The 27,974-nt window shown below is 37.6% G+C and overlaps 1 protein-coding gene across 1 annotated transcript; it reads left to right on the top strand.

The window, feature by feature from the left end:
• Positions 1-221: 221 nt before the first annotated feature.
• Positions 222-27,920, top strand: LOC115934368 (glycophorin-B). The gene is made up of 5 exons (XM_063705139.1): positions 222-351; positions 22,727-22,825; positions 24,561-24,599; positions 26,382-26,476; positions 27,720-27,920. The coding sequence occupies exons 1-5, from the start codon at positions 315-317 to the stop codon at positions 27,723-27,725; spliced, it is 276 nt and encodes a 91-aa protein (XP_063561209.1). The 5' UTR covers positions 222-314; the 3' UTR covers positions 27,726-27,920.
• The last annotated feature ends 54 nt before the right edge of the window (positions 27,921-27,974 follow it).

The following is a 27,974-nucleotide window of genomic DNA, read 5'->3' as shown; positions in this document are numbered from 1 at the left end:
GGGTGGCTCCTGTCTACCAGCTTACCATGCCCACTTAACTTATGCAAAGTTAATATCACAAGTAGCCACCTGTTCCTTGCAGTGAAAATTGTACTTACCACTTTCATAGCCCCAAGATATCCATGTATCTTTATTAACAGGCGCTTAACAACTTGCATCATTTAAAATGCCTCCCCTGCCTATCAGCTGATGATGGCCGCAGGAAGGTGGGCCTGGAAGATAACAGCTAGCAGGCTAAGGCCAGACACTGACACTTGCAGTTGTCTTTGGTAGTTTTTTTGCACTAACTTCAGGAGCCAGCTCATGATCTCAGGATGTATGGAAAAATAATCTTTGTATTACTGTTGTCAGGTAAGTGATTTTATTTCATCTTGGTTCTGTTATATTGGGTATGAGATCATAGAATAAAATATGAACTACCCTATTTTAGTTCTATCTTATTTAAATGAATAAATGAGTAGTATTTCCTCTTCCAGTCTGGTGGATGGATTTTACTGGAACTCAGCAACCAATGTGGGGGAAATGGCACAAGGGAGCCCAGTATTTATGGCCGAATCCAGTTTTCTAGTATGAGAAGCTTACTTCAATTCTAAGTCTAGCTAGAATTAAAATAATTTTATCAAATGCTATGAGAAATAGCTCTCTGTAAATAAATGTATTGCTTTGTTTGAGTTATAAGGAGATTCATTTCCAAACTAAAGAGTTATTAACAAAGGTGTTATATGGCTTTTAGTTTTAAAAAGGTATAATTTCCTATTTCTGCCAAATGGTGAGAAGCCAAAAGCATGAACACTGAAACTGTGGGGAGTTGTTCGCTTCTCTGTGGGTCCATTACTAAAGTGTCACATAGGAAGAAACAAAAACAAAAACAACTCTTACTGGCTTAGGTGTCATGTGAATTTTAGGAGAAATTTAAATCCATTAAAATAAATATCATAGGGTCATTATTAAATTGTATTAATTCAATAATTTGAATTTAACTTAGTTTAAATTTAATTATTAATTTAGTGTATTAAATAAACATGATTTTGGCCTCTTTCTGAGAATATTATAGTTAAACATCCTCTGAAGTGCAGTGCTTATGTGTTAGCATTACTAGTGCCCAGCACACAGGGGGCAGGCAGTTGCTTGAAACATTCTGAGTCTATTAGACATAGCTGTAACCCAGTTAGAGCAAGTATCAAGGATCTACTGAGCATACAGTAGCATACAGGGAAGAGAGGATCTACTGAGCATACAGTAGCATACAGGGAAGAGAGATCAGCATTTTCTAAGATACCCTAGGGGAGGATAAAATAGTGCAATAGTTAAGAGCACAGGCATGAGGAACAGACAGAACTGGGTTCAAATCTAGTTTTACTTCTCAAGGCTGGGGAACATTAAGGCAAATTATGTGCCCACATTTTCATGTGTCCTCGTCTTTAAAATGCAGGCAATGTTGGTATTTGCCTCAGAATAATTGCGTAAAGATTAAACAAAATATTTAATGGAATACACTTACTGATGCCTGAAACAAAGTAAAATGTTAAGCTTACTATGCATTTTCTATGATTAGAATTAACTATCATGATTAATAAGTATTAATAATATAAGTATTATTAAAATAAGTAGTTGCTATCAATAATTACAGACTAGGGAACAAACCTACGTTATGTGAGTGGTGATTTCTGAGAGTCAGAGAGAAAAGAAAATTACAGAAAGAAAACAGAAAACAAACATAGCTACTCTAATTTTTTAAGCAGAAAAGTATGAAAACATTTAGTTTGAAGAAAAGAAAACAAATGAAAGGGATGTAGTGTAATATTTGTATATGTATTCATATATTTGAAGTGCTATTACACAGAAAAAAAGATGTATTCTTTGTGTTGCTCCATGGGGCAAACCAAACTGGGTGTAACTCAAACAAAATTACACACTGCATACTCTACTGGGGGTGTGCCCAGCATTTGGGAAAACTCTGTGTGACTTACAAGTGCCCCAAATTTGGAAAGGTTCCTGGCAAAGAAATGATTTTTTTTTTAATTTCTACAACTACACAAGCAGATAGTGAATTAAAGGAAACTCTCTGGATGTGGCTACTTTATAGTATAACAGAAAGGTGTAAGATCAAGTTTTTCCCCCATACTGATTAGCTGAAGAGTAAACATGGTAAAGTCTTTTCCTTTTTTTTTCTTCTTTTTTGCTATGAAAAAAAGACGATTGTCTTGCTTTCTCCAGGAATCTTAAGAATAAAGCCGATATTTCTAATTCTAAACTTACCAGAGATCTTCTTCCAAATGGAGAATCCATTTTTTCTAATACGACTTGATTCCCAGTCCCTGAATTCCTGCACTCATTTGATGATTCAGTCATTACATGCCAGATTGTGAACCAGACACTGAGCCCACAGCAGGAAGAAAAATGGGCTCCCAGGGAGATACACGGAGGGTGGGCGCAGTGGATGGTGGGAGGGAACGCAGATAATAAATGGAGCAACAACTATCTTATTAAAATAAGATAAAAACAGTCAAAAATAATACAAAGCATATAAAACCAGGTGAGATGATAAACATGAATGCCGAAAACTGCTTAAGGGTAGCAGGGAATTATTTTCTGAGTAGATGACATTTATGCTAAACGTGGAACAAGGAGACGGAGCCAACCCTGAAAATTCTGGGAAAAGAGGACGGAAGGCAGAGGGAAGAGCAAGAGCAAAAATTCTGAAACAGGAGGTAAGTTAGTGTTTTCAAGGAAAAGCTGGAGCTTTAATCTGAAAATCAGATTCTGAAGCTAAGAACCAATTTGAAAATACAGTACTATATCACTTCGACTAGGAAATTATGGCATAAACCAGGAGGCTCCAAAAGCTTTTTGTGTTTACTTAAAAACTCATACAAAATTTGCATTCTAGGTCATAATATACTAATTTAGTTGGAGGAAACAAACGGACTGGTGTGATATCATCATGCCTACTTTATTCATCCGTGTATCCCCAGAATCTAGCACAGTTCCCGATTGGTATTTATAGTAGCATACTGGTTGAATAAGCAAGGAAGGAGGTGAAGGGAGGAAGAAGGAGACATAAGCAGAGAGGGAGAGGAAGGAAGAAAGAAAAGAAGGAAAAAAAAAGGAAGGAAAGAAGAGAGGAGGGAGAGAGAGGGAGGCAAGAAGGGAGAAGAGAGAAGGGAAGGGAAGAGACAGGAGGAAGGGGAGGAGGAAAGGAAAGAGGAAATATTTGTTTTCATCTGGTTAGACACAGTGAGTGCTCCGCATAGACAGATCATTATTACCCTGTGCATCTTGACTCATACCCCTGCAGGTACATCAGTCTGAAAAGCACATGTTAAGTGAAGAAACAAGGCATCTCTCTTTTTTTTTTTTTTCTTCAGGGATCCAAGAAAAGAGCCTTGCTAGCTGTGTGTTTAACTGGTACAGGAAAGAGTTACAGGAAGTGTATGCCAGGGAATGCATGACTATAAATTCTTGAAAAGCAAAACCTGTGTCTTCGCTTATGTGTCCCACGCATTGTCAGCCACATAGTAGGCAGTCAATATCAACTACTCAAAATGACAAATGACAAATGACCAGAATTTTGTGGCAGACTAGTTTAGCCACGAAAAATCATTTAACAACCATGGGCCTCAGTTTTCTTGTGCCTATTCAATAAAGCGCCGAGTAGATGGTATCTACAATCATTTTTCATCTGTAAACCCCAATGAATCCCCAAAATTCAGCCTGAGGTGAGCTGGACTAGTTGCCAAACCTATAAATATCTTTAGCATGGTGTGAAATAGGGTTTTTAGAAAGAAACAGACACCCACTGTGAACTCCTTTGCAGAAAAGGTCTGAATAGAGGGGAAAGTAGGGATGGTATCTCAAACTTACTTTGTAGTGATTTTAAATTAGGAAAGTTAGCTTAACATTCTTGTGATAAATTTCTTTTCACCTTGGTTTCTAGAAGATTATTCAAAACATCTATGAGACTATTTGAGAAGTATACTTTTGGGGAATTTCCCCCAAGTTATCTTTACAGATTATATTTTGACACCAACTGCAAATGTAATATCTTTTGCCCCAAAAAAACCCAATCCTTCTTATATGGTGCTGACAAAATCAGGCTGGACCTACATTTTTACATCATAGATTTCCAGCCATTATTATCATATCCATATCTTTAGTAAGTACCTATCTGTGTAGTTTTCTGTGATAAATGAACTAAACTAAAACTAAAGCAAAAATGTTGAAAAAAAATTCCGGGTGTATCTCTGAGTGTTGGGATTGTTAGGTTTTATTTTTTTTCTCTCATTTTAAATACTTTCTAAATTTTCTGCAAGGAGAACCATATAATATAATCTAGACAAGTTTTAATATATTTTAAAAAGTAAACCGAACAAACACAATCTCTGCTTTCTAAGAAGTCTTTAATTTTTGTACGTTGGTCATAGACTATGACTATACAATTTATTGTGATATTTATTAAGAATTTCTGTCTAACCCAAATTATTATATGTAAGCACTGGAAAAATGATGTCGTCTTTGTTTGTAGTGTACAAAGTTCTATAAACAGCTATTTAATCAACTTTGGTATTTCCATCCCTAGATTTATATACAGCAGGTTAGGTTCCGTACACAGGCAGGTTCTGAATAATAATAACCAACACTGATATAGCACTTACTTTGTGCCATGCACTGTTCTAAGCGATTTACATACACTTAATTTTTAAAATTGTAGTAAAATACACATAATATAAATTTACCATTTGAACCATTTTAAACTGTACAATTGTTAGCATTTAATGCATTCAAAATGATGCACACCCATCACCATTATCTAGTTGCAGAACATTTTCATCACTCCAAAAGGAAACCTCTTACCCATTAGCAGCCACTTCCAATTCCTCCAGCCCCTGGAAACCACTAATCTGTTTTCTACCTCTACAAATTTACCCATTGTAGATATTTCATATAAATGGAATCATATAATAGGTAGCCTTTTATGGATGGCTTCTTTCACTTAAAATAATGTGTTTAAAGTTCATCGATATTGTAGCGTGTATCAGTATTTCATTCCTTTTATAATAAATATTATTCCATTGTGTTGGTATATCACATTTTGTTTATCCATCCATCATTTGATTAAAATTTGGGTTGGTATATCACATTTTGCTTATCCATCCATCATCTGATTAAAATTTGTGTTGTTTCCAGCTTTTGGCTATTGTGAATAGTGCTGCTATAAATATTCCTGTACTAGTTTTGTTTGAAGCCACTTTTAATACTCAAAGATGTATAGGGGTAGAATTGCTGGGTCATAGTCATTTTATGTTTAACTTACTAAGGAACTGCTAAACTCTTTTCCACAGGAGCTGCACCTTTTGACCTTTTCACCAGGGTGTATGAGGTGCCAATTTCTTCACAGTGTTGCCGGAAATTGTACTTTTTCATTTTTTTAATTATAGCCATTTCAGAGGGTATGAAATGGTTTTTCACTGTGGTCTCTTGCATTTTCCTAATAACTAATGATGCTCAGAATCTTCTCATGTAGTTGTTGGTAACTGCATTTTGCATATCTTTGGAGAAATGTTGGTTCTAGTCCTTCACCCATGTTTAAATTTATTTTTCTCTTTGTGTTGCTAAGTTGTAAGAGTTCTTTCCATGTTCTGGATAAAGAGTCTTGTCAGGTATACTATTTGCAAATCTTTTCCTTCATTCTGTAGATTTTTGTTTTTACTTTTGATAGTGTCCTTTGATGTACAAATGTTTTTCATTTTCAAGTCCAATTTATTTTTTTTTCTTTTGTTGCTTAGGCTTTTGATATCATATCTAAAAATAATTGCCAAATTTAAAGTCATAAAAATTTCTCCCTATGTTTTCTTCTAAGAGTTTTGTAGTTCTTCTCTTATATTTAGATCTTTGGTTTATTATCAGTTAATTTTTCTATATGATGTATGATAAGAGTCCACCTTTATTATTTTGCAGTTGTCCCAGCACCATTTGTTGAAGAGACTATCCTTTGCCCATTGAATGGTCTTGACACCCTTCTTGAAAGTTAATTGGCCATGGATAGACGAGTTTATTTCTGGAGTCTCAATTCTATCCTAAGAATATGTCTGTTCTTGGGGCAAAATCACACAGATTTTATTGCTGTTACTTGGTTATACGTTTTAAATTCATGAAGTGTGATTCACCAAACCTTGTTCTTCTTCAAGATTGTTTTGGCTATTTAGATCCCTAACAATTTCATAGAAATTTTAGATTAGGTTTTCCATTCTTGCAAAAAATATTATGTGCATTTTAACTTAATCTGTTCAATAACTCTATAAGACTAATCCATGTATAATGATGGAACAAAAATATAGAGATTAAGTAAATTTTGCAAGGTCTCAGGTAGTTGCTAGAGGACTTAGTTTGAGCCTAGGCAGTTCCACTGCAGAATCTGTGCACTTAGAGAATATGTTATGTTGCCTGTACCATACCTAGTGATGTCCCAGGATTGGCTCCGTTACTCTTACAACATTGTCACTCAGTGTTCTGCTTGTGCTTTCACCAAGCTGAAGACTTTAATGAAGGTTGACGGTCTGTCTTCCTCACGTGGTGCAGCTAAGGAACTCTAACTGTGTGGCTGTTATGTTAGCCTGTTGCTCCTTTTTATATGGGCTATAGAAAATGTTTTTAAATTCTGGAGGCTTCCTTTTGATGTTATCACTTATTTCCCAGTCATCATTATATTTTTAAAAACCAAAATAGAAGGAAATAAATACAAAACATAAAACATGAATAGTACAGCTATTTGAGGCAACTGAGAATAGAGATCATGGCACTGAAATTGCATTTTGCTAGGAAAAAGACCTCAAAAGTTTTCCCCTTGCTACCTTTCCTGAACTATTCTGCTAGATTCAGACCTCAAAAACATTTTATCAGGAAATACAGAAATGTTCTTTCAAAACGAGTGTATGGGAATGTGGGAATGCCTAATAAAATCTGTCCTCATTGATTCGTTAGCAAAAAATCATATAAATCAATAGCTTGTGATTGCAAGCAGATATATTTCAGATCCTTTCTGTGTTTGTTTTTTGCTTTCTTGATCTATCACAATTGGAGAAAACTTAAAATTTCTCAATGGTATTGTATTTTTCCCAACTTCTTATTCTGCTTGATATTTCTCGTTGCTATATTATTGGGCTAAAATGGTCCATAATTATTTAAGAATCATTGTGAAATATATTGCTTAACGACACAAGTAAATCTTTTTCATTGTTTGTAATGTCTTTGCTCTTAATTCTACTTTGCCTAAAATTAATACGGTTATTCCTATTTAGTTTTATATGTATTCATTGATTTATTTTGAAGATGGAGTCTCGTTCTGTCACCCAGGCTGGAGTGCAGTGGCACGATCTCGGCTCACTGCAACCTCTGCCTCCCGGGTTCAAGCAATTCTCCTGCCTCAGCCTCCCAAGTAGCTGAGAATACAGGCGCACACCACCAGGCCCAGTTAATTTTTTGTATTTTAGTAGAGATGGGGTTTCACCGTGTTGCCCAGGCTGGTCTCCAACGCCTGAGCTCAGGCAATCCACCTGCCTCGGCCTCCCAAAGTGTTGGGATTACAGGCATGAGCCATTGCACCAGTCCTAACCTATCTCTTTTGACTCAATCTAAAAGTTTCTGTCTTTTAATACAAACCATAATCCATATGCATTCATTAATTCACAACTGACATTTAGTATCTTACTTCTGTTATCCTATTTCATATTTTATTATATGATTCTTTGTTTCTGCTCTTTTGATATATATACTATGTTTTATTTGCTCTTATCTTTTCATGTGTTTCTAAAGTATATAGCCTACTTGTAATTGTCCCATTAGCTAACTTTATGTTTTTGAAAGCATTCTCTCTCAGAATTCCCATTTTAGTGGTGCAGCACACATGGAAAGTCTAAGTGCTTTCTGGAGCTAGATAGGCTGGATAAAGGTGTGCATGAGCCACTGGTCAATGGCTTCTGCATGCCGTGAGTGCATTTCAGGTATGTCATATGCTATTGATCTGGCAGCCGGGTATTCAGATAGGGTATAACCAGGTTCATCAGGCTCAAAACATAATCAAGTATTATTGAGACACAGTTAATATGCACTACAACTCACAGCACACAGACTCATACACACACTTCTCTGAAATAAAATTCCACAAAATAATACCTTCCCTTATTCTGTGTGATGTACTTTGATATATTCTCTCCTATTTTATACAACTTAAATTTTTTTAGAGACAAGATTTTGCTCTGCGGCCTAAGCTGGACTGCAATGGCACAGTCATAGCTTACTTCAGTCTTGAACTGCTGGATTCAAGTGATTCTCCAGCTTCTGCCTCTCAACTAGCTGAGACTTCAGGTGTGCTTAACCACACCTGACTAATTTTTTTGTTATCTAATTTGTAAATATGGGGTCTTGCTATGTTGCCCAGGGAGGTCTCGAGCTCCTGGCCTCAAGCAATCCTCCTGCCTTGGTCTCCCAAAGCACTGCGGTTACAGGCATGAGCCACCACACCTAGACAACAACTTAGTTTTTTTTTAATTATTATTCTACTGTAAGTTTTAGGGTACATGTGCACAATGTGCCGGTTAGTTACATATGTATACATGTGCCATGCTAGTATGCTGCACCCATTAACTCGTCATTTAGCATTAGGTATATCTCCTAATGCTATCCCTCCCCTCTCTCCGCACACCAAAACAGTCCCCAGAGTGTGATGTTCCCCTTCCTGTGTCCATGTGTTCTCATTGTTCAATTCCCATCTATGAGTGAGAACATGCGGTGTTTGGTTTTTTGTCCTTGCGATAGTTTACTGAGAATGATGATTTCCAATTTCATCCATGTCCCTACAAAGGACATGAACTCATCAATTTTTATGGCTGCATAGTATTCCATGGTGTATATGTGCCACATTTTCTTAATCCAGTCTATCATTGTTGGACATTTGGGTTGGTTCCAAGTCTTTGCTATTGTGAATAGTGCCGCAATAAACATACATGTGCATGTGTCTTTATAGCAGCATGATTTATAGTCCTTTGGGTATATACCCAGTAATGGGATGGCTGGGTCAAATGGTATTTCTAGTTCTAGATCCCTGAGGAATCGCCACACTGACTTCCACAATGGTTGAACTAGTTTACAGTTCCACCAACAGTGGAAAAGTGTTCCTATTTCTCCACATCCTCTCCAGCACCTGTTGTTTCCTGACTTTTTAATGATTGCCATTCTAACTGGTGTGAGATGGTATCTCATTGTGGTTTTGATTTGCATTTCTCTGATGGCCAGTGATGATGACCATTTTTTCACGTATCTGTTGGCTGCATAAATGTCTTCTTTTGAGAAGTGTCTGTTCACATCCTTTCCCCACTTTTTGATGGGGTTGTTTGTTTTTTTCTTGTAAATTTGTTTGAGTTCATTGTAGATTCTGGAGATTAGCCATTTGTCAGATGAGTAGGTTGCAAAAATGTTCTCCCATTCTGTAGGTTGCCTGTTCACTCGGATGGTAGTGTCTTTTGCTGTGCAGAAGCTCGTTAGTTTAATTAGATCCCATTTGTCAATTTTGGCTTTTGTTGCCATTGCTTTTGGTGTTTTAGACATGAAGTCCTTGCCCATGCCTATGTCCTGAATGGTAATGCCTAGGTTTTCTTCTAGGGTTTTTATGGTTTTAGGTCTAACATTTAAGTCTTTAATCCATCTTGAATTAATTTTTGTATAAGGTGTAAGGAAGGGATCCAGTTTCAGCTTTCTACATATGGCTAGCCAGTTTTCCCAGCACCATTTATTAAATAGGGAATCCTTTCCCCATTGCTTGTTTTTCTCAGGTTTGTCAAAGATCAGATAGTTGTAGATATGAGGCGTTATTTCTGACGGCTCTGTTCTGTTCCATTGATCTATATCTCTGTTTTGGTACCAGTATCATGCTGTTTTGGTTACTGTAGCCTTGTAGTATAGTTTGAAGTCAGGTAGCGTGATGCCTCCTGCTTTGTTCTTATGGCTTAGGATTGACTTGGTGATGCAGGCTCTTTTTTGGTTCTATAGGAACTTTAAAGTAGTTTTTTACAATTCTGTGAAGAAAGTCATTGGTAGCTTGAAGGGGATGGCATTGAATCTATAAATTACCTTGGGCAGTATGGCCATTTTCACGATATTGATTCTTCCTACCCATGAGCATGGAATCTTCTTCCATTTGTTTGTATCCTCTTGTATTTCATTGAGCAGTGGTTTGAAGTTCTCCTTAAAGAGGTCCTTCACATCCCTTATAAGTTGGATTCCTAGGTATTTTATTCTCTTTGAAGCAATTGTGAATGGGAGTTCACTCATGATTTGGCTCTCTGTTTGTCTGTTATTGGTGTATAAGAATGCTTGTGATTTTTGTACATTGATTTTGTATCCTGAGACTTTGCTGAAGTTGCTTATCAGCTTAAGGAGATTTTGGGCTGAGACAATGGGGTTTTCTAGATATACAATCATGTCATCTGCAAACAGGGACAATTTGACTTCCTCTTTTCCTAATTGAATTCCCTTTATTTCCTTCTCCTGCCTAATTGCCCTGGCCAGAACTTCCAACACTATGTTGAATAGGAGAGGTGAGAGAGGGCATCCCTGTCTTGTGCCAGTTTTCAAAGGGAATGCTTCCAGTTTTGGTCCATTCAGTATGATATTGGCTGTGGGTTTGTCATAGATAGCTCTTATTATTTTGAAATACGTCCCACCAATACCTAATTTATTGAGAGTTTTTAGCATGAAGGAGTTGTTGAATTTTGTCAAAGGCCTTTTCTGCATCTATTGAGATAATCATGTGGTTTTTCTCTTTGGTTCTGTTTATATCCTGGATTACGTTTATTGATTTGCATATATTGAACCAGCCTTGCATCCCAGGGATGAAGCCCACTTGATCATGGTGGATAAGCTTTTTGATGTGCTGCTGGATTCTGTTTGCCAGTATTTTATTGAGGATTTTTGCATCAATGTTCATCAAGGATATTGGTCTAAAATTCTCTTTTTTGGTTGTGTCTCTTCCCGGCTTTGGTATCAGGATGATGCTAGCCTCATAAAATGAGTTAGGGAGGATTCCCTCTTTTTCTATTGATTGGAATATTTTCAGAAGGAATGGTACCAGTTCCTCTGGAGTGGACCTCTAGCAAACTCCGACAGACCTGCAGCTGAGGGTCCTATCTGTTAGAAGGAAAACTAACAAACAGAAAGGACATCCACACCAAAAACCCATCTGTATATCACCATCATCAAAGACCAAAAGTAGATAAGACCACAAAGATGGAGAAAAAACAGAGCAGAAAAACGGCAAACTTTAAAAAGCAGAGCGCCTCTCCTCCTCCAAAGGAACAGAGTTCCTCACCAGCAACGGAACAAAGCTGGACGGATAATGACTTTGACAAGTTGAGAGAAGGCTTTAGACGATCAAACTACTCTGAGCTACAGGATGAAATTCAAACCAAAGGCAAGGAAGTTGAAAACTTTGAAACAAATTTAGACGAATGTATAACTAGAGTAACCAATACACAGAAGTGCTTAAAGGAGCTGATGGAGCTGAAAGCCAAGGCTCGAGAACTACTTGAAGAATGCAGAAGCCTCAGGAGCTGATGCGATCAACTGGAAGAAAGGGTATCAGTGATGGAAGATGAAATGAATGAAATGAAGCGAGAAGGGAAGTTTAGAGAAAAAAGAATAAAAAGAAACGAACAAAGCCTCCAAGAAATATGGGACTATGTGAAAAGACCAAATCTACGTCTGAATGGTGTACCTGAAAGTGACAGGGAGAATGGAACCAAGTTGGAAAACACTCTGCAGGATATTATCCAGGAGAACTTCCCCAATCTAGCAAGGCAGGCCAACATTCAGATTCAGGAAATACACAGAATGCCACAAAGATACTCCTCGAGAAGAGCAACTCCAAGACACATAATTGTCAGATTCACCAAAGTTGAAATGAAGGAAAAAATATTAAGGGAAGCCAGAGAGAAAGGTCGGGTTACCCACAAAGGGAAGCCCATCAGACTAACAGCAGATCTCTCGGCAGAAACTCTACAAGCCAGAAGAGAGTGGGGGCCAATATTCAACATTCTTAAAGAAAAGAATTTTCAACCCAGAATTTCATATCCAGCCAAACTAAACTTCATAAGTGAAGGAGAAATAAAATCCTTTACAGACAAGCAAATGCTGAGAGATTTTGTCACCACCAGGCCTGCCCTAAAAGAGCTCCTGAAGGAAGCACTAAACATGGAAAGGCACAACCAGTACCAGCCGCTGCAAAATCATGCCAAAATGTAAAGACCATCGAGATTAGGAAGAAACTGCATCAACTAATGAGCAAAATAACCAGCGAACATCATAATGACAGGATCAAATTCACACATAACAATATTAACTTTAAATGTAAATGGACTAAATGCTCCAATTAAAAGACACAGACTGGCAAATTGGATAAAGAGTCAAGACCCATCAGTGTGCTGTATTCAGGAAACCCATCTCACATGCAGAGACACACATAGGCTCAAAATAAAAGGATGGAGGAAGATCTATGAAGCAAATGGAAAACAAAGAAAAGGCAGGGGTTGCAATCCTAGTCTAGGATAAAACAGACTTTAAACCAACAAAGATCAAAAGAGACAAAGAAGGCCATTACTTAATGGTAAAGGGATCAATTCAACAAGAAGAGCTAACTATCCTAAATATATATGCACCCAATACAGGAGCACCCACATTCATAAAGCAAGTCCTGAGTGACCTACAAAGAGACTTAGACTCCCACACAATAATAATGGGAGGCTTTAACACCCCACTGTCAACATTAGACAGATCAATGAGACAGAAAGTTAACAAGGATACCCAGCAATTGAACTCAGCTCTGCACCATGCGGACCTAATAGACATCTACAGAACTCTCCACCCCAAATCAACAGAATATACTTTTTTTTCAGCACCACACCACACCTAGTCCAAAATTGACCACATAGTTGGAAGTAAAGCTCTCCTCAGCAAATGTAAAAGAACAGAAATTATAACAAACTGTCTCTCAGACCACAGTGCAATCAAACTAGAACTCAGGATTAAGAAACTCACTCAAAACCGCTCAACTACATGGAAACTCAACAACCTGCTCCTGAATGACTACTGGGTACATAATGAAATGAAGGCAGAAATAAAGATGTTCTTTGAAACCAACGAAAACAAAGACACAACATACCAGAATCTCTGGGACACATTCAAAGCAGTGTGTAGAGGGAAATTTATAGCACTAAATGCCCACAAGAGAAAGCAGGAAAGATCCAAAATTGACACCCTAACATCACAATTAAAAGGACTAGAAAAGCAAGAGCAAACACATTCAAAAGCTAGCAGAAGGCAAGAAATAACTAAAATCAGAGCAGAACTGAAGGAAATAGAGACATAAAAAACCCTTCAAAAAATTAATGAACGCAGGAGCTGGTTTTTTGAAAGGATCAACAAAATTGATAGACTGCTAGCAAGACTAATAAAGAAAAAGAGAAGAATCAAATAGATGCAATAAAAAATGATAAAGGGGATATCACCACCAATCCCACAGAAATACAAACTACCATCAGACAAAATACTACAAACACCTCTACGCAAATAAACTAGAAAATCTACAAGAAATAGATAAATTCCTCGAGACATACGCTCTCCCAAGACTAAACCAGGAAGAAGTTGAATCTCTGAATAGACCAATAACAGGCTCTGAAACTGTGGCAGTAATCAATAGCTTGAGTCCAGGAGCAGATGGAGTCCAGGACCAGATGGATTCACAGCCGAATTCTACCAGAGGTACAAGGAAGAACTTAATTTTTTAGTGCCAGTGACAACCCACTGGACTGATTTCATAGCCCATTAGTAGAGGAATGCACCATCTTGACTGCAGGTTGGAATTTTCTCAGAGAATCTGTGCAGCACTGATGATTGGGTTTCACATCCAGAGATTCTAGTTATGCTAATACAGGGGCCAAGCAAACTATAGCCTGTGAACGGCTGGCCTCCTAGTTTTGTATACCTTACAAGTTATGAATGATTTTTACTTTTTTAAGTGCTTAAAAAATCAAAATAGGCCAGCTGCAGTGGTTCAAGCCTGTAATCCCATCACTTTGGGAAGATGAGGCAGGCGGATCATGAGGTCAGGAGATCGACATCGTCCTGGCTAACACAGTGAAACCCCATCTCTACTAAAAATACAAAAAATTAGCCAGCCTTGGTGGTGGGCACCTATAGTCCCAGCTACTTGGGAGGCTGAGGCAGGAGAATGGAGTGAACCCGGGAGGCGGAGCTTGCAGTGAGCGGAGATCATGCCACCGCACTCCAGCCTGGGCAACAGAGCAAGCTTCCATCTCAAAAAAACAAAAAAAAAAGAAAAAAATCAAAATAATAATAATAAGATGTGGATATTATATGAAATTCAAATTCTACTGCCCACAAATCATTATTGGAACATAGTCATACTCATTTATTTATGCTTTGGTTTACATATTGTCTGTAGCTGCTTTTGCACAGTGACAGAGTTCAATATTTGTAATAGATGGTCCACAAAGCCTAAAGTAGTTATGGCCCACAAATCCTAAAGTAGTTACTCTCTCTCCCTCTACATAGGAAGTCTACTAATACTTGTGCTGAGGGATCTTAACAGACAATTTGAAAAACTTAAGTTTTAGACTAAAGATTTCCAATCTAAATTGTCTTCTTCAAACATCTTTTAGCACAGACAAGATTCCCATTTATAAGTTAATTCTGTCCAAGACAATGAGATCTGGCAGAAAAGGCATTGAGTTGGAAGTCAATTGATATGGGTTTTTGTCCCAGTTTTACCACAAATTAGCTGAGCATAACTTCCACAGATGCATTTATCAAGTAGTTTTCATGGTCATTGCAATGACAAAAAACTGTAGCATTTAGCAAATTTAGTTTTCAGACTTGGAAACTATTTAAGGCATTTCATATGAAGGGTGTGTCCTTGTAAGAGTTTGCTTATGCAAGATAAGGCTTCTTTCAGCTGCAAGTCAGGAGCAAACCAAAACTCAAAGCAGCAGCTGCATGAGCTGACTTTATCACATCATGACAAGAGCTCAGCCACTGGAAGTTTTGGCATACAGCAAAACTGAAGGGTACTTATACAATATCACATTTTATTTTTATTGTTTCTAATAGCATTCCAGGTTAGAAATGTCAATTATTTGGGAAAGCTGAGTGGTCTGGTAGATAAAGCATATAGCAGAGAGCTAGGAGGCTGGCTATTTCCAGTTGTTATCCTAACATGTCTTGGGCCCCCAAGTCACCCCACCTCCTTGGCACAATGGGAACAGTGGCAGAAGTCTACGCTCTCTCCCCCAACACATGGGGATAAGAGACAAGAGAGGTGAAATGTTCTGGAACACATCCGATGTTATACAAGTATAAGCTGTGAGATGAGCCAAACACAAATTTTGAATATTTCATTTTCTAGAAAGTATACCAATTCATTCCACCCTTCTCAAACTTAAATTATACAATTCAATTCAGGTCACACAGATTTACTTTGTACTAAGTACCATAGCAAATGCCATTTCAGTGCCTGAAAACTGAAAAACATAAATTTAAAGTAGGAGTTTGAGGCCTCACTAATATGACAAAATATACCTTTATATTTTATTTTGCACTAATTTGCCACTTAAATATTAAACTCTTATCAATCTGCAAGATTTGCCAACACTTGCCTGCTAGGTGCCCTAAGCCTCCACATCAATGCATGTTATACTCCCCTTTCTCCATATGTTAGCCCATGCTATTTCTTTATCCCTCCTCCTCTGCATCTTCACCTAAAACTCTGCCCATCCTTCAGGGTTCATCCAGTGATTCACTTGCAAGTAGGCATGGGGTAAGGTCTTGAGAGTATGTTTCTCAGAGGCCCATGCAGCTAAGAAAATGTGCAGTGTTGGCACAAGGTCTGTCTATTCCTGGGTAGCCAGATGCTGGACACATCTTTCATAACACCACAAGGTAAATATACTTCACTTGGAGAGAGAGGGGAAATTTTTCAGGTAGAGACTGGATGTGTTCCTGCCAGAAGATGTGAAGGGGTTAAGAAACTGACTCTCATCTCAGTAATGCTAGAGCAAAACGTAATTTCTCATAGTGGCTATAGTATAAGGACACTGAGGGGTAAGAGATATAATCTAAGTAATACAATAAATTAGTGTGGAAAAAAATCATCAAAATGAAGACTACATGGTTTTTATTAAAATTCTAGCTTTTAGGATGTCCAGGGAGCTCAGGAATTTAGTTGTCCTTTTTTGTATGTACAATATGCCCCAATGCTTGCTGACTAATATACTAAAACATTAGAGAAATCTTGCTGACAAGATCTCAACCAGGCAGCGAGATCTGGAAGGTGAGACTAATATTGGGGGTCAGCAGAATTAAGTCTCAGTTCTGCTGCTTAACAGATATGCTAATCTGAGCTAGTCATTTAATTTTTATGAGACCAAATGTCTATCTGTAAAGTCGGCAATTCGGATTAGATGTGCTGCAAGTGGTTTTCTACCTTAAATGTACCTTCTGAATTCAACAGGGCAATACTTAAACTGACCTTTCATCTACGAATGACACAAGTAGATTTTTGAAAGCTAATTTAGCTACAGAAAGCTGAGAGCTCCAAAGGCAAACAGATAAAAATAACAGGAGAGCCTTCCCTTAATCCAGTCCCTAAGCAGTTTTGGCAAACTAAAGTTTGTTGTTCAATGGTTACGAGTTTGCTTAAATGCTTTCTACCCAGTTACTGAACTAAATAGTATATAGCTATAGTAAAAAGTCCTGTTCAAAAACCATCTTCTCACAGATATTTTGCAGCTTTGCAGAATTCAATATGTCCACAGATGTCTATTAGCTGGTTAGGGTCTTAAGAATCTAGGAGAGCCAAGTAGCTGTGTGAGCTGTTGCTATCAAATGTAGTTTTGAACATTCTTGGTGATTTTAAGGGATCATACTGTAGAAATTTGGTTTCCTTACCTTGAATTTTGAATGAAGCTTTAGCATTTAAGGATGTTTCTTTGGTTTCTCCTTCCAGGTAAACCAGATGCTGGTTTATTTAATTTGAAGCTATTGATGAAATTCTTTAAATTGCCCCCATGTAATTCTATTCTGGAGTAGCTACCAAATTATTTAAAAGTTAATTAATACTACAAAATACGAAAACTCATTTTTATGGGAACTATTGTTCCTTCAAGATGACACTGTTTTGTAAACTATAGACTTCCAATAACAAGCCTCTGTGCCTTCCTCTTACCACTAAGCAAGCATGGGTATTAATTCCTACTGAAAGGCTTATGCTATCTTTTTTCCAGAAATGGAAGAAAAATGAACTATGAAAAAGGTCATTTTATAGGTCAGCTACCATTATGAGATTGTTGAGGAAATGATATAAAAAACAATTTTTATCAAATTATCTTTAGGGCATTTATATGTTTATTTTCTTACTGTGTTGATTTAGGTGACTATAAGAAGTTGTATCAGAGCAACTGATTCTGGAGAATTAAAGCAAGTATTTCTAAGAACATAAGTGGCAACTTTCAGTCTCAAATCAATTTGGCCACCAACCAGTTTTTGTAAGGTACAAATAGGACATAACATGCCCAGATGGGACTTGGATAAAGTGTATACAATTTTACATCGAGGAAATTGTGTCAATGTGTTACCTTCAATGTTAGAAATTCCCAAATTCTGACAATAGTTCAGAGCCTTGTTAAAAGCCAGAGTGGAGCTATATAGATCCAGCTGGAAAGAGAGGCATTATGGTCTCACTTAGGGCAAATTTTAAAGCCAGTGTTAGGGTCTGAGTCCAGCTTTGTAAACTTGAGTACAGTGTTTGATCTCTGGGGTTTCAGCATTCTCTTCAGAACAAAATTTCCACCAAGTGCTCTCTTACTGTGAGGAGTAGCTGTTGAAGAAGAAAGAAGTCTACGTATTTGCTAGAGTGTTACAATTGTTTTGATAAAGCTCAAAACTTATCTAAATAAGCTCTCTCTCCCTAAGCATGTTTTCATTTTTATAAAAAAGTTACATACACTTTCCTTATAAATTTAAAATACTTTTCACCTCCTCTGACTTCATTTAAAATTAAAATAATTAAAGTGCCAATTTTAAGAGATGTTAGCTCCCATTGTGGGTTCTTTGCCATATTCTTTTGACAACCTGCTGTAATTTTCTGCCCCCTTTAAAGCCTCAGGCTATAGGCCTTCTCCACCAAAGGAATGTTAAGAAGTGATAAGGACCTTCTGTGAGCAGAAGTGGCTTGTTTGCAAAGGGACTGCTTATCTTGGCCACTCTTGAACACAAGATGGGACCCTCTACTGCAAAGCTCCGGCATGTTTTTTTCCCCTAAGTTATCCTCCGTACTACTGACAGTGATTTTCCCTAAATAAAAAACTGCTTCAAACCCTTCGTTGTCTTTCCACTGCCTTAAAGATAAAGTCCAAATTCAAGAACATGGCCCACAGCATTTGGTGCCTCACCACCTCTTCAGCCTCTCATTTGCTGTTCACCCATTTCTCTATTCCTCTCCTTCTCACACCTTGTGCTGGAGCCACATAGATAACCTGCAGTTTTTCTAACGTGCAATGATGTCTCAAATTCCAGGGCATTGCTGGTACCACACAGCCTGCCTGGTAAAATCCTAGACTTCTTTCAAGATAAATTCAAAAACACCTCCATGAGGTCTTTCTACCTCTCCAAGTAGAATTGACCACTGTCTCCGTTGTGTCCCCACTTCCACCACCACCCTAAAATGCTTATTATACTTAGATTAATAATTGTCACTCTTACTGCACTGGAATTACCCTGAAAGGAAAGGCCATGAATTATTTATCAGTATATTCCTAGTACGTAGCCCACAGCCTATACCGCCCACCCCAAAAACAACCTTTTGTAAATAATTGAACAAATTAAGAAATACCCAAGGCCCCCAGTAAACATCAAGGCCTAAGGTATGCATATCTGGATTCTAAATAATCATAAGGTTTTACAACACCATGTTAAGCACCAGGGACTTCAGAGAGCTTTTAGTCTAAATCTTATTAGAGAGGCCAGCGAAGACCTCCCAAAGAAGTGGCATTGAACTCAGACTTGAAAAGCCAGTAGTTAGGTAAAGATAGGGAGGGAAATATTTCAGACAAAGGGAGGAGCTGGCACAAGATTTAGGACATGGAAAAGGGTATGGTGCAGTCATAGAGGGAACAGATGTGCAGAATGGCTGGAGCCCCAAGAGGGAAGGGAAGGGTGAAGCAATGAAGATGTGAGGCAAGCAGGACTGGACCATTCAGAGTCTTGCAGGTGTTCACAAAGAAAATTGTAGCACCCTCCCATAGACTGAAAACACCTCTCTACCTGACCCCTGGAATTCTGACTCAGGTAGTCCCTAACATCCTGCTGAACAGTTAGGAAACTTGGAGGAATAAGTATATTTGTACTCATAGTCAAAACTACTAGATGGCATTTACAGACTATGTTTTGTGTATTTTTATTGTTTACCTTTTTGTTTTTCTTATGTTAGCAAAAGTATGCTTGCTATTGAAATGTTGAAAATATTTCATTGGTCTTAAAATGATGCTTATTTTTGCAGATGCTTGCATTCATTCTGCATGTGCTATTTTGCCATTTGGTTTGTTTAATTTATTAAACAATTTTATTAATTAAATTAAATGTATTAATTATAAATTAATTTATAACTAATTATATGTTATAATTAATCATAAATTAAATTTATTAATTATTTAAATTATTATGTTCGCATTCAGATGCAATATGAAAATCCATTTGTTCTCACACAGCTATAAAAGAAATAACTGAGACTGGGTAATTTATAAAGAAAAGAGGTTTAATTGCCTCATGGTTCTGCAGGCTACAAACAAGCATAGTGCTTCTGCTTCTGGGGAGGCATCAGGAAACAATCATGGCAAAAGACGAAGGGAAAGTAGGCATGTCTTACATGGTTGGAACAAGAGCAAGAGAGAGAGTGGGGAGAGAGAGCGTTGGAGCAGGAGCAAGAGAGAGTGGGGAGGTGCCACACACTTTTAAACAACCAGATCTTATGAGACATCACTATCTCCACGACAGCATCAAGGGGGATGATGTTAAGCAATGAGAAACCAGCCCCATGATTCAATTACCTCCCACCAGGCCCCACCTCCAACTTTGGGGATTACATTTCCACATGAGATTTGGATGATGACACAGATCCAAACCATACCACTCACCTAATTCTTTCTCAATAAGAATTTGTCCAAGCATTTATAACAATTAACATTTCATTTAACATCTTTTATGAATAAAGCACTATTCTCATGTTGAGAAGATTCAAAATAATGGGATATGGAAGTCCTAGGAAGAAGTTTTATGTTTCAGAAGAGCCCATTTGGTATCCACAGGGATAAGAAATGTGCACCCTAAATGTAAGTGGATTACACTGAACTGAAAGGTGTGAAGAAGGAGTGGAGGATTAAAGGGAGAAGCGTGGAGAGGATGAAAGTTAGAAATGGAAGTGACGAGCACACCTGAGTGAAGGATGAGAGCTCCAGCTGCCTTTTCCAGTTGTATTCCCATGTAGCTGAGCCAAAGGCTGATCTCAAGTTTATTGTTACATGCCCATTTAAGGCTTCTGGCCATTAACACTTTTGATTTTTTTTGGCTTGTTATTTTACTAGCTATTTTCACAACACTTTCATAGCTAAACCTATTTTACTTAGATTGTATGCCTTTTCAAAAATACAATAGAAGGTCCATATTCCATTATCTAGAAATAAGCCGAAGCTCATATCTAACATTTATTAAGAGAGATGGATTATTTTTGTTCATTAGTTATCTTTATAATTCTTACATACTTTAGTTGACTCATAAAGATGTTTCTTTCTGTAATTTGAATCTTAATATTTGTTGAACTTCAAAATCCCTATCACCACGTTATTGTTTAAAAACATTGGTTTTTATATTATCTTAAAAGCCATTATACCTGAGTGCTGAACAACTTAGAAACATTCAGTAATTGTTTTGCATGCTATTTAGTGAATTCATATGGCAATCGTTTATACACACATGATGGAATCAGGTGGCAGGCCAAGTTAAAGAGCAAGGCCAGAAAAGAACTTAAAAGAGAAGAGAAAACATAGACAGTTTAGGAACAATAGATCATGTCTTCTCCATGATTTGGAGGTAAACTGATTACCTATCAGCTGGTAAATAGAGGAAGGTTTTAGAAGTCTTCACTTGGGTAGACTAATGAGAGGTGTCAGAGAAGATGTTTTCTGTTGTTCGTGGGTTCTCCAGGAAACTTTGAGCATTCAGCTGAGGGGCCAAGTTGGCTGCCTCTGAGAAGAAGCCCTTCCACCTCCACTCCATTGCACTTGGGTGCCATTCCCCTCAGTTGAATGTCTCAAAGAGATGAGCAAATGTACATCTACAGAGTTCAGGGTACTGACTTTTATCATAATGATTTATAACTCTCAGAAGAGTGAAAAACACATGAATGCACAGAATAGGAGACTGAAATACAAACCACAGAACATTCATACAATGGAATACTCTGCAGTCATAAAAATCTTCTCATAGAAGAATATTTAACAGCATAGGGATATCTGTGGCATATTAAGTAGAAAGTCAGACTAGTAAACATTATATACATATTCACACATATTTAAACACCATGATCCCATATTTACATATAACAACTAAAAGTTCAGATGGCTATATATCAAAATGTGTCAAATGTTCAACATTGCATCAGCTGACTGTAGATGAATTTTATATTATACTTTGTGCTTTCTTGTAGTTCCCAAATTTTCTTTATTGAATCTATATTACTTTTGCAATCTAAAGAATTTAATTTATAAAATTTTATAAAATAACTTATAAATTTGAAATGTATTGCATTTAAGAATAAAAAGTGTTTAATTACAGAAATAATTCACAATTTATTTAATGAGATTTTAAAAGGGTATTTGTGAGTCTACATTCTGATTTCAAGTTTGCATGCGTGGTTTTTTTTGTGAAACGGAGTCTCGTTCTGTCGCCCAGGCTGGAGTGCAGTGGCGTGATCTCGGCTCACTGCAAGCTCTGCCTCCTGGGTTCATGCAATGTAATAGTGTTTTCTTATTGTTTCCACTTTTATTGAAGAAGTAAGATTGTCCCTAGCAGATGGAGACACTGAGATATGGGACAGAACTTTTGTTCTGTATAATTATTATGAGCTTCCACCTTTCTTAGCATAGACAGTTTCCAAAATGCAACTTGAAGTTACCCCTTTATAAGCATAATAACAATAATACCCAACATATATGTAATGCTCTTTATATGCCAAGTACTATACTAACACATACACATCACATACACACACATAGCACATACACACACATATTTAAACTAATTTCGTTCTCACAATGACATTTTGAGGCAAGTATTATTATTGTACAGATGAGAAAACCAAGGCACACTTTATCTGTAAACCTCTGCTATGCAGAAATTCTGGAGGGGCTTCTGGCCCCTTAATTTTAAAATAAGGCCAATAATACAATACTTACCACATAGCAATTCTCTAAAGATTATGTAAGATATATACCAAAGCGCTTAGCTCAGGGACTGGAGGGATGTGAGGGAATTTGTCTTTTGCGATATGCTTTATGGTCCGCTCTGTCACCTCGTTCTTAATCCCTTTCTCAACTTCTATTTTATACAGAAATTGTGAGCATATCAGCATGGAGTACCACTGAGGTGGCAGTGCACACTTCAACCTCTTCTTCAGTCACAAAGAGTTACATCTCATCACAGACAAATGGTTTGTTTTCATTTTTATTTTTAAATTGTGGCTCCGAAATTGTTTTTGTGATGTAACCCATTTTAGGGGACCTGTCACTGCAGAGAAACTGACAAACACTGAGAAATGCGAGCTAAGTAGACACAGCCTACTAAGTAGACACAATTCCTACTACAGAGGAATTCTTGCCTCTGAAATATCTCACAGAAATAATACTGTGAGTTAAAGAAATTAAAACAATGTGGCAAAGCACAGAAATGATGCACGTGACCATGTAATAGTGGGCCAGATGAAGGGGACCTAATAGTGCGGTGGTGTGGAGGGTCTGTGCGCAAACTGAGTTCAGCTCAGACCCGGGCTCAGCTCTATCCCAGCTGCTGACCCAGGGTGAGTTGCCCTGCAGGGTTTCTATCCCATTAATTTTAAAATGGGGCCAATAACACAGTACTTATCTCACAGCATTTCTCTAAAGGCTAAATAAGAAGATGTATCTAAAAGTTATTAGCTCAGAACCTCACACATTCTCAGTGACTGATAAACAATAAGCAAAGCTGGGTGCTGAGATAAGAGGAATCTGGTGGCAGTCTCTCTTGTTAGTTTTCAGGGGAGAAGAAGAAATTCTGGAGCCGCTGCTGGGAGGGATGTGGGAGAGTTTGTCTTTCATAATACGCTTTATGTCCACGCAGTCACCTCATTCTTGTTCCCTTTCTCAACTTCTCTTATATGCAGATAAGCACAAACGGGACACATATCCAGCCCCTCCTAGAGCTCATGAAGTTTCAGAAACTTCTGTTACAACTGTTTACCCTCCAGAAGAGGATGACGGTATGTTCTTAGTTTTAAATAGTTGCTCTGGAGTCATTGTTGTGATTGAACTCTATTTACACAAGCTGTAACTCGTGACAGTTCTCAAACTTTCGTGACAGAAAACCCATCTCTTTTACTCCAAAGCCCATATAGCACCCACAACTATTAACTGTGACCAAGAAAGAGAAGGCAAGACCCAATTAACCTTTGTACGTAAAGCCTAAAGAATGAAAAAATATACCTGAATCCTCAATCATCAAACAACATAGCATATACTAAGTAATTTGTAATAATTAAACTCTAGAAAATTGTGTGGCTTTCGTATAAGAGAGCTTCATGACATAAAATAGCAAGTGGAGACAGAGACAAAAGTAGGATGTGGACTGAGAGGGAAGGTTAGCACAGGTGGAACAGTAAGGCAACCATACTATCAATTGCTGCTGACATAGAATCCAGAGAGACTATTGGCAAAAGCTCAAATGAGACACAGTAAGTTTAGATTCAGACAGTGGCTGTGGCATAAATCAGAAAATTGATAGCCGCATGACCCTTCTATGCATGGGACTGGCATCTGTGTGGAGTAATGGCTCCATATGCCTCCTTTCTTCTCATTATTTTTTACATGTTTTAAAAATGCATTGCTTCTTGTGGAAGTCAATAAGTGATTCTTCCAATACTTTCTCATTCCTTTCCCCTCAGTTATGAGACAATTTGCTTATTTCTCATCCATGAATACTTGTTGGGTCATTAAAAGTAGATACTGAAATTACTAATGGTAGGACTGACACATTACCTCATAAATGTTACTAGCTAGATGTTGAAAGTTGACCAACAACTCTCAAAATATGATTAAGAAAAGGAAACCTGCAGAACAGTTTGATTCCAAAATGATTTTTTTCTTTGCACATGTCTTACTTATTTGGACTTACATGAAAATTTTGCTTTATAGGAGAAACGGGACAACTTGTCCATCGTTTCACTGTACCAGGTATGTTAATATTTGACAAAGAATAAAAGTCATTCCATTTTAAACTATCCATTGCTTGTTTCAAATGCCTAAGAAAATGTGTCAATCTTAAAACAGAAGAGCATATGTTGTTAACTTTATTCACACGAAATTGTAAAGACAAAGAAAAGATTCTCTTTTTAAAATTAAAATAGGCATTTCTTATTTTTAAAAACATTTTGGGGGCCAGGGGCCGTGGCTCATGCCTATAATCCCTATAATTTTGGGAGGCCGAGCCTGGCTAATCACTTGAGCCCAGGAATTTGAGAACAGCCTGGGCAATATGGCAAAATGTATCTCTACAAAAAATACAAAAATTAGCTGGGATGGGGCATGCACCTGTAGTCTCAGCTACTTGGGAGGCTGGCTGAGGCGGGAGGATCGGATCCATTGCCTGAGTCTGGGAGTTTGAGGCTGCAGTGAGCTATGACTGTGCCACTGTACTCTAGCCTTGGTAACACCCTGTCTCAAAAACAAACACATAAGTAAATAAAAATAAATAAAAACATTTTGGAAATAGAAATACATAATTTGGTAATAGTTTTTCTCTTAAGTTAGATGTTTTATCTTTCTAACCAACCCTGAGTACTTGAAAGAAGCCTCATAAGAGCTTATAAAACAAGTGAAGTTCCCTCTTCCCTCATGTAGAAAGCAAGGCATTTAAAATCATCTAATTAACTGGTACTGTATTTCAAGGGTAAATCTCAGCCTTGATTCATTTTTGGCCCAATGCAACCAGTTAGGGACCATCTTGACAACCTCTGCTGAAGGGACATCCCTTCCCCTCACTTGAGTATCACTGTGTGTGCTCATTTGCTATTCTGCATTCCAACCCTCCCTTCACACTTGGCTGTGTCCACAGCTCACAGGGTAAAAAGCACATCATAGAACTTCATCACTATCGCATACTTTCAAGCTAAGTGGTCAAGAAGGCTGGGCAACACCAGCAAGAGGAAATGCTACTTTTACTTTTTGTCAATAATAGGACTTTTAAATATTAATTAGGCAAATAAATGAGCCATTTTACCTTTATGTCTAGCCTTCCATTCTATTTACTTCATCTGGAAGTACTACAAATATGCTATAAATATGGAAATATCTCTTACTTAATTGATTTCAATTGTTTCATTCCCAACATATAAATGACTTAACAAGCATTGTTAGTGACTATATTGGAGACTATGCATAAGAATACTGTGGAAGGAATAAAGCTTAGAATATAGATGACCTGCATTATAGTTATAATTCTACTTTTAACTAGTTGTCTGACCAAGGCTAAGTTAACCTTATTCAGCTGCTTTTCTTCATTTGTAAACTGTTTATACCAGTTTCTTTCCAAAATTATCATTCTATGATCTGTTCAATGCTCTTTTATATGTTAAGACATTGTTTTCTCTCATAACTTCCAAACTATGGGAGAATTTGTGGTTTTTTCCCCATATCTGAGGAGAACGTCCACTGGGTTCTTATCTACAGTTACACTAGTGAAGAACACTGGGTCTGGAATCAGAAGCCTCAGGTTTTAGTTCTGTCATCAACTATTTTGTGACCTTGGACAAAAGACTTGATCACTCACAGTCCCAGTTTCCCACAAGGTTACTGTAAAGCACACAATTTAAAAAAAAGACAAAATACACATAATAGTATGTTAATTGTACTTTGTATTAAAAGGCAAGGTGATGTTACGCTGATGTTATCTGTCTTATTTTTCAATTGCTATGTGGTCATTTATTTCAGACTTCATAATTTTGCTGCTCTCTTTAGCTCCTGTAGTGATAATACTCATTATTTTGTGTTTGATGGCTGGTGTTATTGGAATGATCCTGTTAATTTCTTACAGTATTCTCCGACTGATAAAGGTGAGAATTCAGTTTTTAATTTTGCTCTATATACCAATGTGAACAGCTCTAGGAGGGTTTATTCCTCTGAGTTCAGTTAAACTCAAAAGAGAAACAGAACTGCATAAAATTCCATCTTTTTCAACTGGACACATAGAAGTCACTGTGTTTCTCTAGCAGAATTTTTTTTTTTGCATTTGCCCAGTTAAAGGGAACCTCTAAATATAAGTCTGTCCCCCATTTTCCCAATGAAAGCTCTCCCTAAGTTTTTGTCTAACTTGCTTTCACATATTTTGATGGATATTGAGGAAATATTAAGATTCTTCTTATAGTATTTACCCTATTCGTGTATAAAATATTTAAAATAATATATTTACATATGTTTAAAACTTTGGGGGAGGCCAAGGCAGGAGGATTGCTTGAGCTCAGGAGTTTGAGACCAGCCTGAGCAAAAAGGTGAAACCTAGTCTATACAAAAAATATGAAAATTAGAAAGGCGTGGTGGTACACATGTGTAGTATCAGCTATTCAGGGGGCTGAAGTGGGAGGATTGCTTGAGCCTCGGAAATCAAGGCTGCAGTGAGCTGTGATCATGCTACTGCACTCCAGCCTGGGCAACAGAGTGAGACCCTGTCTCAATAAATATATAAATAAACAAAAATAAAATAAAACTTTTGCCTTTCTTAATTCTCACATGTTCTGAAACAGATTTTTCAAATTTCCACCCATGAATTCTGAACATCAGTGATTTTTTTTGAATCATTAATGTTTTTTTTAATTTTTTTTTTTTTTTTTTTGAGACAGAGTTTCCCTCTGTCACCCAGGCTCGAGTGCAAAGTGGCGCAATCTCTGCTCACTGCAGCCTCTGCCTCCCTGGTTCAAGTGATTCTCATGCTTCAGCCTCCACAGTAATAGGGACTACAGGTGCGGGCCACCATGCCTGACTAATTTTTGTATTTTTTTAATAACAGAGATGGGGTTTCGCTGTGTTGGCCAGGCTGGTTTCAAACTCCTGACCTCAAGTGATCCACCTGCCTTGGCCTCCAAAGTGCTGGGATTACGGGTGTGAGCCACTGAGCCCGGCCCCAATTAGGGTTTTTATAAAGCCAAAAGAACTTGGCAACACCCCTAGGTACCCTTTAGAAGCCTCCAATTGGCTATAGCCTATGAAGGATTGGCCTGTGACCAATCAGAGGCTGAAGTGGAGGCTTAGCTCATGGTCAAGCAGAGGCTGAAGTGGAAACTTCTTGTCTTTTTATCACAGGCATGAGGATGTGGCCTGCATGCTGCCTGATCTAGCCTAGAACCAGCTGCACCTGCTGTTCTCTTGTTTATGCAAACTGGCTGCACCTGCTATTCCTTTGCTTATGCCCCTACCCCTGGCTATCCTAATTCCCTGTTCTCCTGCCTCACTATTACTGTATTCTCCACTTCTAAATAAAAATAAAACAAAATACAAACCGTTTTCATGTATTATAGTCATGATTTGTTATTTCAAGCTATGTTTAAAATGTAAAGC

This window comes from Gorilla gorilla, chromosome 3 (assembly GCF_029281585.2).
Source record: "Gorilla gorilla gorilla isolate KB3781 chromosome 3, NHGRI_mGorGor1-v2.1_pri, whole genome shotgun sequence".
Classification (NCBI taxonomy): domain Eukaryota; kingdom Metazoa; phylum Chordata; class Mammalia; order Primates; family Hominidae; genus Gorilla; species Gorilla gorilla.
Note: the sequence above shows the minus strand (reverse complement) of the source record. Positions and strands in the feature narration are given on the sequence as shown.

Excerpts from the sequence above, each read along its gene's own strand:
- LOC115934368 (XM_063705139.1), top strand. The coding sequence starts at position 315 with ATGTATGGAAAAATAATCTTTGTATTACTGTTGTCAG. Across the intron at positions 352-22,726 it reads CTTTGTATTACTGTTGTCAG|AAATTGTGAGCATATCAGCA; the intron begins GTAAGTGATTTT and ends TATTTTATACAG. Across the intron at positions 22,826-24,560 it reads CATCTCATCACAGACAAATG|GAGAAACGGGACAACTTGTC; the intron begins GTTTGTTTTCAT and ends TTTGCTTTATAG.